This window comes from Achroia grisella, unplaced genomic scaffold (genome assembly GCF_030625045.1).
Source record: "Achroia grisella isolate CSIRO2021 unplaced genomic scaffold, CSIRO_AGI_Agris_v1 utg781, whole genome shotgun sequence".
Lineage (NCBI taxonomy): Eukaryota > Metazoa > Arthropoda > Insecta > Lepidoptera > Pyralidae > Achroia > Achroia grisella.
The window spans coordinates 841248-854371 of NW_026713021.1; the positions used below are offsets into that span (position 1 = coordinate 841248).

General features: G+C 32.3%; 1 protein-coding gene across 1 annotated transcript; it reads left to right on the forward strand.

Annotated features, from left to right (window-relative positions):
* The first annotated feature begins 1314 nt into the window (after nucleotides 1-1314).
* LOC131851175 (UMP-CMP kinase) lies at nucleotides 1315-2629 on the forward strand. The gene has a single exon (XM_059201621.1). It carries the CDS (start codon nucleotides 1435-1437, stop codon nucleotides 2071-2073), a length of 639 nt encoding a protein of 212 aa, XP_059057604.1. The 5' UTR covers nucleotides 1315-1434; the 3' UTR covers nucleotides 2074-2629.
* Nucleotides 2630-13124: the final 10495 nt, after the last annotated feature.

The following is a 13124-nucleotide window of genomic DNA, read 5'->3' on the forward strand; positions in this document are numbered from 1 at the left end:
TATTTTGTATATTGTGTGCATTGAAGTTAAATAAATAAAATAAGCACGCCTCAGCTATCAGTATACGCTAGCGGGCATCATGGAATGATGATAGAATGGAATCTGCTAAGTTAGACCAACGTGATTCATTATACTGTGTGCGCTGTAGCATGGTGAGGGTGACAGTTACTAATTTTACATTTAATAATTGTTACAATATTTACGTTAATACAGTTTTTAGTGATTTAATATATCGTCGATTAAATAGAAAAATGACATTTTTCAAAATTGGAAGCTAGAATTGCTTCCTTTTATATAAGTCAATTAAATTAACCACGCCGCGGCGTAATTTTAAAATTATATATAATACTTGTGTAATTTTTTGTTAAAATTTTAAAGGAAAAATAAATTTAATAACTTTTTGTCTGTAAAAAGGTACATTTCGATTGTGCCATTTATCTATTTAACCGACGATATTACGAATGTGGTACAGCTGAAATACTAAGTCATAATTCGTAAATCGTGGCAACTTTTAAGAGTGAAACAAAACGTTAATGAAACTGTCACCCGCACTACTACAGCACACGTGGTATAATTAGGTATTAAAAATGCATGCCCTCGATTCCTCTGCAAAACATGTTTGATTAATACAGAAGATATGTTCTCCATAGGATAATGCAACTCATTAGTTTTTCATGCTAGTCAGATTTTAAATAAGGTGTTTTAACTGAAAAATTAGATTTTCGCCAATAAAGGTAGGCTTTATCTTTAGTTAATTGGTATGAGAAATCCAAGGCAGTTTAAGAATTTTCAGTAAAACTAAAAAAAACTATTTACTGTAACAATTCAGTAAAGTAGACAGGAACAAAATTTAAACGGAAGGTTTCTGAATAGAATAAAAAACAACACCAATATTTCGTAGAACGAATACCTAAAAATACCTATGTACGATTTATATCGTAATTTTATTGCGTACTTGCAATTATTTCCAGTTATCAAATAATCCTATGCGGTTCCCATATGGCGGTATATATTGCAAGTAATGGAATCGTTAGTTCCCATTACTAATATACCCCGTTTCTGCCAACTACTAATTATATTATATGTACACCATACTCATTAAATATTTTACAAAGCGAGTTTTGGGGTTAGCTCTTGTTTTGGAGAAAAAATCTGAAAGTAACGCATTTCAAACGTTGAAACATTGAAAATTTAAAAATTTTACATTCACTTCTGTCGCAATCACTGGTAGGTACTCAATAATCATTCATTTCCTGCTGATGTTGGTAGCAATGACATGAATCAACTGTCAGTCATGAATAAGAATCCAAAACTGACACTTGACATTGGCAGTTCATACGACACGACTACGTTCATTCCAAGGTCTTACTTGTGCGCATGGATAAAATAATAAAAATCCATTCGAACAATTAATTAGTTTAGTACAGTAGATTGATGTTGAGTCGTGTGTTGTGTCAAGTTGCTAGATATTTTAATAAAATGGTTCCAGAAGTTGTTTTCGTGCTTGGAGCGCCCGGTGCCGGTAAAGGTACACAGTGCTCATTAATTTCCAAAGAATACGACTTTGTACACCTTTCTGCTGGAGATTTACTTCGTGAGGAGCGTCAGCGACCGGGTTCAGAGTATGGAGAAATGATTGAGCAGAAAATTCGCAACGGCGAAATCGTACCTGTCGAGGTTACATGCTCTTTGTTACACAAGGCGATGCAAAAGTCCGGTAAGACGCGTTTCCTGATCGATGGATTTCCGCGAAACAAAGATAACTTGGAGGGTTGGAATCGTGAAATGTCAGATAAGACGAAGCTTTTGTTTGTTCTCTTCTTTGAATGCTCGAAAGAATTGTGCACAGAGAGGTGCTTAGGGCGAGGCGCCGCAGGCAGCGGTCGCTCTGATGACAACCCAGAAAGTCTCCATAAGAGATTCAATACTTATTTAAAAGATACTATGCCAATAATAGAATATTATGACCAAAAAGGGCTTGTACGCAAGATCAATGCTGAAGTGGCACCAAATGAAGTCTTTAAATATGTTAAAAATGCCTTTGAGAGCAGTGGTATACAGATAGTTAATTAAATTAGTTAATATAGTGTAAGTAGTCAATATAGTGTAATTAGTTCTGTTAAGTATCCCAATCCGTGACAGGAATGTCTTCTATGTACCTATAAAATATAAGCAAGCTTTAAATCATTAAGTTATTGTATAAAAGTACAGGTGATTGGTTTCAGATGACTGTAGGTTGTAGGTTGATATTGTTGTAAGTACTTGGTTGTTGATAAGTGTGATAAGATAGGCCACCCAATCTGACCTGTGTCCCAAGATAAATGTAACTACTTCACCTCAAGTTAAATAAAATTATTGCATGACTTATTTATTATAGCTGCATTGATATCTAGAATTTTCCATGTTATGCTTAGTGTAATATAAGTTATTTGTCCATAATAAATGAAGCAATAATCAAATTTTAATCATGACATTGAAAGTACATCAGTGATCAATAAAATTTTAATCACTGAATTACCAGAATATTTATTGTAAAATATGTGTCTTTTATATTTTAAGAGTTTGCATTGTAACTAGGTTGTGTATATTCCACTGAATGTGTAAAGAGAATAAATATTATTTTCTTTTATTTAAATAAAGTGTGTTATTATATATGATATAATGCAGTATTGCTTGAGGATGACTAAATATTCAGTAGAAATTAATGCATAGTGATGATACCCCCCACTTTATGCAGTCATGTTATATCTACTCTACTGATCAATTACTTATGCTCCAGTATATACTAAAGAAAAGCTGTCAAAAAAACTAAAGATCTCCCTACTTAACGGAGATTCGAATCTGGTAAATTAATTTCCTGATGAACCATTATGGCTAACTTCATGTGGGTCCCCCACCTTCCTGCCGCATATTAGACCATTAAAAAGCCTTCAAAATAAAGGAAGATGATTACCTACTAGTTTAATTGTCATTGTGGTCGCTTAGCTTTTCAATAATGAAAATTATATTTTATAACATTCTAGAAAGTAACATTCTATTGACTAGTGTTTCCGAATAAGGAGAAAATAGGAATATTGCATTTGCCATAAAACGTAGTTGTATTTTTCTACTCTGGCAACATTGTCTCTGTTTTTCTGTAATAGGAATATATAAGACGAAATATTTAATATCAAATAATTTGCTAACAGAAAAGTTGGTACCATCTATGGCTTTAAATAATAATCATGTTTAGTATTTAAAAGCAGTCCAAACCAGAGTTGCCAACCTTAAAATATTTAGACTTGTCCAAAGAAATAAAAAATGTTAATTTCTCGTATATTAGCTCATTTTGGTTCTTAAACATTGCAACAAAGTATTTGAGTGATTTTTGTAGACAAAATAACTTATAATCATTACATATTTGACTGACAGATTGTAGTGTAGGTATATTGTCATTTTTAAACAGTGATATTTTAATGTTTGAACATATGAAAACAGTAAAATGTTTTAATAGACTAATTTTTTGTTTAATGTTATTAATATTTTTTAAAATATTTATTAGATCCTATAGAAATAGATTTGTTTTGTATATTATATATTTCAACAATATTACCACGTCGCCTTTACACGATTAAAAAAAATATTTAGCCGATGCCTTATCACACTACGTTATAATACGGTGGTGCCATCTGTGTGAATGCCATCATTAAAACACAAACTTGATATCAATTGCCAAGTAATAAAACTATATACGTACTTATATAATCCTCAATCTATGTGTATAGATATTATACTTATAATTTTATGCTTCATGATAACGGATATTTATTTAATATAGATACTTTAATACAATTGTAATGCTCGGTAGGAATGGCGACTGTAAAAAGATAGCGGTGTTTATGAAATATACATTATTAAAAATTTTTTAGGCATTGTAATTTTCTTCTAACAGAAAAAGAATATCATTTGATGAAAATTGTAGGGTTTGGGATGCCTAGCCCACCTGATGGTATGGCAACTATCATAATTGCAAGTGACTTGATACCGCTTGATTCTCCTATTCAAAACCGGTTCACAAACTAGTTCCTTGACCACTGATATAGATGTACCAGTAAACTTTGAAGTCAATTCCAAATGTCGATGGTTGGTTGTAATTGGTTTTTATTATTTTTATTATTGAATTAAAAAAAACAGATTTTCTATTTATTGCATTCGTTAATTTAACTATATGAACCAAATAGTTGTATCATAAACAAAATGTAGGTGGGGTCGCCAACCAACAATTTACAATTAATGCCCGTATAGAAACTTCCATCAGGGCCATCAATTGCAGTTTCAGTGGAATTAGAAAAAATATTTATACGTAAAATAAAAAATACACAGTTGTCAGAATTTAATGTTCGTTGCTCCTACGATGACCTTAAAGAGTTAAAAAAAAAAACAATAAGGACAAAGTCATATCTCATTCGCATATTTTTTATACGATTTACATCTAAAAAAGTACATATAAAAATATAAATCAATAATAAAAAGCGTACTAGTCTTCATTGTATGTTAGAGAAATTTTAGGCAACCAACCTCGTTGCGTTCTTGGTGGAAAAAATGTACGTAATGGATGAAGTTTGAAATACGCAAGTTCAAATTATGATGATATGGCGAATGCGAAGATGCTGTTCTACACGTCTCTCTGTAATATAAGGGTGATCAACGTAGAAAACCTGGCTATAATATTATTAATTGCAGTTCGCGATTCACTTACATTATCTAGCTCACCTTTGTATGCCTTTGATGTGATCACGCGCCGTGGAGCATCCCTGGACGTGTTCACGGTGATTGCTATATCTGCGAGATCGCCGTCTACACTGAACTGTGATAGGTTGTTGCCGCAAAATCACCACGCACAGTCCGCGAGATACTGCTGCTGCGCTGGAGGATTTTTTTTGCCAGCCAATTTAGATTCCATAGCTACCAGGACACTAATGAATACAGCAGCATATGCTAATAATGACAACAAAACATAGTCCCTACAGCGTAGCGGACCAATCGGCATCATTGTGGCACTGAAGTCACTGACGCAAACTTTTTGCTGAGTGCTGCAACTCCGGCCACGACAATGTCAGGTATATTATTTACAGCACCACCACCATGAAGCAGGACATAGGCCGTGCATGCATTAATTATATGGAACATTTAGGGGGAGAGAGGTCGACCTTAAGCTGTCCCAATCTCACGTGGGGGATGGTTATAGTTTCTAAAAATAATACGATTCTTTTTTGCTGGTTATCGAAAACATAACTGGTCTTCAATAAAAATAATAGAGAATTTTGAAAAAATATAGTCAACACATTCATGCACAGATTAACCTACTTATTTACATTAAAATACGTATTATGAATAAACTCACGTGAGATTAAGACTATATACGATGTCTCACAAATGTGGTATATAAAATCGCCAAAACCTCATACAATTAACAGATATATACATGCGAAGTAACTTGTGAAAAGCTGTAGTCCAATTGTACCGCGAATTGCAAGACATTTCGGATCGGGTCCTCAGCGCCCTTATTAATATACTGCCTTCTTTTGAATTAACATTTCGTAGGAAATAATTTTAGTATACACCACCTGTGCGTATACTAGTTATTCATAATACTTTAATGTTTGTTTATGTACAATAGAATCGAGTTAAAAGTATTATATAAATACTTTTAACCCTTTTTTTCTGGAAAAACAATTACTATTAATATGGGCGAACATTGTTACAAAAGTTATATATTCAATTGCTTGAAATAAAACTTATTGCAACACATTTTTTAAATTCGATGCGGTTCTCCGGTCTTCTGTGGCCATCATCCTGTACAAAAAGCATCTAAAAAATGTGCTCGAATGCGTAAAAGTAGTCTGAACATCTGGGGAAAACATTTAGTTGTCATTGAACCGAAGAAGAAGACTTTAAGAGTATATAATAAAGAGTTAAATACATCAGAACTAAAAAGCTGGATGAGATCGTCAGCAGTTCGTAGACGGAAAAGGGGAATTGAATCTAAGCTAAAATATTGTAATGAGAATAATTAATTAACATTACGTATAACAAAGGTATCGAGTCTTGACAGAGCCTTCTTTGATCCTATGGCCACCGCTTATGATAACCGATAACAGCTGCCGAATATTCTACAGTGTTAAGAATATGTAACGACAACCAGCTCCTTTAATCTGTGAAAAGCATACATACCGGTATTTGTATTGGTTACTTCAGTACTCCACATAATCTTCATATCATCAAGTGATATCTCCTCTCATTGAATCTGAAAAAAAAAATGGTACGTGGCACCGATGTAGACTTTGCACAAAGTAGACTTCGTGGTAGCAGAAAGATGTGGCAAGTATATAAGGTGCAGCGTCAGTGAAACAACACGGTCGGTTGCCGTTTATTGAAAAAGAAATCAATCACCATCCACCGCCTTAATACTACCCTACACATAAGACATCGCCCTTATTCCTGCCACCAAACATGCAAGTAGGATATAGGCACGACATCTTGAGTCTTCTGGAATGACAATGCATGAGTGGTATAGCGGGTATCACATAACGGAAACACAACATCGTAACAATAATACATATGAGAACATAGACATAATGTTACGTCTGTAACGTTCATATAAATATATATTCTAATGTTCATATATTATATATATATATACATATATAGGAATAGTTGCCACTTATGATTAGGTGTACCGCCAGCTTATTTCCCATCCCAGTCACATAAAAAAGGCATAGGTTTTGCGTATACTCCAGTTTGAAACCTAAAAACTGTCGTCTGTTGGTTGAGGTAAAAATCTAACGGAAACTCTCGAAGTGCTGAACTTTCTAAATCTGAAATGTCGACAGTAGAAATAGGTAGGGTAATTAAAGATTAAAAACAAGAAAGGAAATTGTCTTAATTAGAAAACTTATTTATATAATAAAAATATTACTAGAAAGGATATCCTAATATATACCACTCTTTTTATTGAAGGCAATAAACAGTATTATACTTATATGCATACAAAATATACACTACCTTTTATTGTTGTTCGAGACGCTTCCCGAGAGTTCCAACTTGCTTATCAAATTTATTTTGAAGAAGGACGACAACTCACTGAAATTTAAATAATATTAATTTAAATTGATGCATTCCTGGTGTAATAAGAATTAGGAAACGTCTATGAATCCTACACATCAATGATTCAGTTCTGTTGGTCATTATATAAATATATATAATTTAAAAACTATAGCTCCTAAGAACATCTGTCAATTCTCGTTACTGGCGGGTCTAAGTAACGAGCTTTGATAAACAGTGAGCACAATAGATCTATATTTGCAGGCACTGCGACTACAGATCTTCTGACAATAGACCAAAACCCTCAATTAAAAAATAAAATAGAATGGTTTAGAAGCCAATCAATCAATCAATACGAGCTTCTGCTTCCCTAATGTAGAACCTTAGTATCTCCGCCAACATTTTATGCCAAATATACATTAATAATAACATTTATTCTTAATACACATTCTTGATATATATATTAAATAAATATAAATAAATAACCCTGGACAATTCACACAGCACCGTTAGCAACCTTGTGTTATGGGTACAACTGAAATAAATATTTAGATATTTTTTTGCAAATACATACATAATATACATAGAAAACAGGCCTATACAAAAATCATACTGATGAATACAAATTTTAATATTCGCACCGTGCGAGGAATCGGTCCCCCGACCATTGAAAGTAAAGCGGTGTGCTAAACCGCTAGATCACCGAGGCCGTCTAATATTGGACGCGAAAAGCATTACATATTCTCAGCGTATACCTAAACCAGATTTAAACGATTGACGTTATAGTCATATACATAGCAAAATTACAAAATAGCAACTCTGAATCTGTAAGAATGTGTCTATAGCTGCCTTCACACGTACGCTCTGTCACGCAAGAAAGAATGTGCATGTAAATAATAATAATAATCTTTATTTGTCTCAAACAAAAACTTTTCACACAATACAACTATTGCCCATACAATAACATCATTTAAAACTAATGAATGAGACAAAACGTTCTATAACTCAGTGAGGGCAGTGAGTCCACCCTCTCTGCTATTCTGTTATAGACCTTTATAAGTAAAATAATACAATGTGGGATCGACGACGACGATAGCATATTAATAAAAAGGGAAAGAAAAAAAAAAGAAAAAGGGAAGGGGAAAAAGAAAAAAAAAGTTAAGTTCTAAACTACAACTAACAAAGTAAACATAAAAATTGACAATAACAAGATTACAAACTAATAAGATTGGACAATAACAAACTTAGAATTATTCAGGATTATGTTATCATATATACCATCAGACGCAGACTTACGCGTACCCACACGTATCGACACAACTTAGTAGATTACAATATGGACAAAGAGGACGAGAAAGACCGTCGCATTCCCGCGTTTTTCAATCGTGCGTGCTTTAACGCCTTTTTGTAACAATTGTCTATATTATCATTGCAAAATGGCTAGCAGACTTCACAATCATATATAAATTTTAACCGTATCTTTAGAAAATAAATTGATGGAATAAAAAAAGAAATAACATGAAGCATACTCGCAAAAACAAATAATAATAAATCACTCACGATGGCGCGCACTGGCTTTCCCGCTCTAAATAGCACATACGCGAAACGTCCGCGAAAGAACATATGTTATTATGAACATATTCTGTATCAACTCCGGTCCGCTATATCAGGGTGCAGGAGTCTTTTTTTTTTTTATTGACAAGATATTTTCAAGAAATATACTATATATTCGATACAATACTACAGCGCTGGAATGGAATGGTAAAATTTAAAACAAAAACATTTTAAATAAGGTTAAATGTATTTTATTAAAATTAAAATTAGATTCAAAAATAAGTAGAATAGTTATTATTTCGTGAATACAATTAAATGCACAGGAACACAGTGAAATGATCACTGTGTTCCTTTTTTTTTTTTTGATATGCACACAGATTATTAAGTGATTATTCTTATCTCTATATAAGCAAAGATAGAACTAAATTCAATATCCATTTTATGTTTTTAAAATAAGTTACGTATTATAGTCACATTCTTGATTATCATATTTTATAATATATTATTTTTAGACTAACAAACACAAATACATATAAAATACACATTGAATAAATGTATGGTGATATTATATTTTTTAATAATAAAAATGTTTACCTCTTTTGTTTTGTTTTTTTTCAACGTGGTATATTTAGCAAAATATATCAAGTAAATAGTCACTAAAAATGCCAGGTAAAAAAAAACAAAACCTGTATTTTTATATGTGAATACCTATGTCGCCTTTCAGATCAAATTGACCGAAATCAGTTTATTAAATCAAGGGGGATAATCTATCGGGCATGAATCCATAAAAATGATCAGGGAGTCGGAGCATGATTATGTAAAACAGTCAACGGTCAGCCTGGTACAACGTTGTGAAGATTAGCACAAAAAAGACTTACTGCATGAAATTGAAATTCCTGTATTCAATTCTCCCAGTAAATTCTAATAAAATAAAGTTAGATGGTCGGAAACGCGCACGTGACACCCCTGTTGTCTCTGGCGTACATAGACTACGGTGACCGTTTACCATCAGATGTGCCGTATGCTCGTTTGTCAATATCGTATTATTAAAAACAACGCCATCCAAGTGTCTTATAAAAAGGGTGCTGTATCAACAACAGCTTTGCAATATAGATTAGGTTTTCTCTGTACACTTACTACAACCCTTAACTGCGCTTAGTTTGAGGCATTTTCTAAAGTAATTTACTGCGAATTGTATTTGAAGTTTTTTTTTAAAACGCCATCTAGTTCTAAGTTAAACAGAGCACGTACTATTCGTACTAGACAGACAGACCTACAAATATATTCTTTTCTAGTATATTTTTAAATATACTAGAAAAATATTTATTTAAAACCTAATATTAATTTTTTTGAAAAATTATTATAACATACATAGAAAACCTTAAGACCAATATAAGTATACAGAGTAAACCGGCCAACTAAGTTATAGACCACCGAAATCTATAAACACCGGTACGACTTATTTATTTTAGGAAGATTAACGGTGTAATTTTACATGTCCTATTAAATTGTCCTATGCCAATTAATAATCTTCACCAATAGTCTCGACTCCCTTTGCTCAGATACTTTCCTTTAATACATATAATATAATTTATGGCATTATATTTATTTCAACAGCAGTCTCATTAATATAATTTTAAAATCAAAATTTCATATACTAGAATTAGAAATGGTTTACCATTAGCGTCTCGCGCTTATACCAGAGACTATAAAAATAGACTAATCAATTTTTAGTAAGCATACATTATTATTATGTATATAAAAGAAACGTACATATATCTAATATATAGTATACATATATTACTATAAACATATACGCATGACATATAGAAGCAATGTAAACATTTACTATAAATACTAATGAAACTTGAATGTTAGTTACATTTTAGTATCCGACGCAGAGGAATGTAATAAGTTTGTTGTATCTGTGGTTTAAAAGCTGTTGATAGAGTTGGTTCAACCTCACAATATAGTAGAGAACTCTTTAGGTTGACGGTTACTTAAAACTATTAATTTTAATTATTATCAAAATTTGAAATATCGTTCAAATCATGACAACTCTTGTTTATTGGATTAAGTATTTTTTTATATGTTTGCCCGAACTGATCCATCATGATGTCGAGTATGACGTGTTAATATTTATAGTAGTAAATATATATAAAAAATATTAATAGTCTCTGATATGGCATAAATTTAGTGTTAACTATAACTAGGTTAGTGTTCAGACCTTATTTGGAGCTTAAACGCGATGTTATAACGATAGAATTCTGCAATACACGTCGAGATTCAAGAAAGTAGATCGTAGATCTAAGACTAGATTGTTTGTGAATCAAGTAACTCACAATGTATTTCTCGCTGAGAGCAGACAGACAGATTTTATAATCACATTACACAATGATGATGTCCTCCTTGTCGTATATCCGACGACACTAATGTTTACTTTCATGCACTCTTATGTGACTAGCGGTACCAAGTTTATTCAAGTTAGACTCGGTCGCATTGAGTACAGTAAAGTTGGTCGGAATCATACATTACACAAAACCTGTGTACAGAATATTAAGGAGTGGTATACCTACTGCTTGAAGGTACTCATAGGGTGGTTTTAAATATTAGTTGTTGTACATATTAGTACAAATGTAAACAACCGTAAGATAAAGTAGAGTAGAGTATTTACCATGACATTATTTTTGAGCTCCCGATATTTCAAAGCTGTTACAAGGTTCCTGGTCTCTGCAGTCGACCCGTGACCAGGAACACAATTATGTAAACGTTATTACCGTTTCTCGATTGTAATGGACCAAAATCTACAATCTAGCAGGTATGTACGGACCATTTCGACCTTATGAATAATATTATCGAAGGAAAAATAGAAGAGAAGAGGGGAAGAGGGAGATATAGACACAGCTATATTAAGCAGATCAAGGAAAAAGTTGGAGCTCTTGCCATTTTCCATCAATCTCTTTAGTTGTTAATACGACCCAACTCCAACTTTTCCTTGATCTGCTTAATAAAGCTGTGTCTAGATCTTCCTCTTCCCCTCTTCTCTTCTATTTTTCCTTAGATAATATTATTCATAGGTTCGAAATGGTCCGTATATAACTGCTAAATTGTAGATTTACTAAAGTTTTAAGCCAGTTTGTATAAAAATATAAATGCTCACCTCTACTCTGGTAACAAAAGCATTGAAATGAAGTTCTACCCGCTGCTCCCCCGTTCTCTACCAACCCATATATTTACTTAGCTTGAAGGAGCTTTACTTCTTCAAGCTAAGTAAATATAAACTATTAATATACTGCTAGTATATATAATTATTATAACTAATAGTACAATGAGATTCAGGTGTTTAAGGAGTCTATATGCCTAAACTTATGCCGTACTCATGCATTCATTCACTCGCTTTTAAACGTACAAACACACTGACAGCGTCTACTTTACGTGACCAGTTCTTATAACTCCGTACATTTTAGTGCGGCGCGCGTGTCAGTCGACATTTTGTGGCATACAGTGAATGTCTGAGAAATGTTGCTCTTCTATTTATTATGATTTATTACTCGCACTCTCCAGTTGAATCGATTTAAAGACGTTTTTGAATTTAAGTGTATCGTCCGTATGTAAATAAATACATGAATATATTTAGGTAAATGTAATTTTTAATCCTGAATTTCTTCAACGGCACTAAATATAACACAACTATAAAATCAATTCAAAAAAATATGGAATGTTTATTTCTAACGGAACTTAAAGGCGCGGAATTCCGATGCACTAAAGCTGTGCACTATGCACTATACATGTTAGCTACAACTAGTCGACTGACTTCAGTTTTAGTAACTAGTTCTATTACACAAATAGAAATATCAAAACGTCTTTAAATTGATTTGCCTGTACATTACGCGCTGAGTTTAATTCGTTTGGTCGGAGTCTGTAACATTTTTTAAGGTATAATATTAATACAAACTATACATTACACACTACCAATATAAATGACATTTTCGAAAGAGATTGTTATTTTTGTGCATTTGATTTGTAACATTACAATAAATAGAAAAAGCAACAAGGTATAAACAGTTTCAGCCATCTAATTTTATCAGTTTGTATATTATATAAGCTGAAACAGTTGATATAAGCTATGCTATGTTTACTAACAATTTTATAATTAGTTAAATATTTATTTACAATTACAAAAACAAACCACTAATAAATTTTCAGTGAAAATTTCAGGAGAGAAATTATAAATAAGTGAGAGAAAATTCTATACTAATAACTAAACTAATAAATAAAAGAGAGCGTTATTAATACATACGATAATATTATAATCTTTTTGGTTTGGTAACAAGTCTTTCAAATATTTTTTTAATAAATAATAGCTTATTACGTAAATGTTTCTCTGGTTTTTATTAATTTTATGTAATTTTTTTTCGTGTTTTGTTAGACAGCCGGAAAGAACTGACATAAAGTAAACGATCAATGATTGTATACCACAGGGCTGT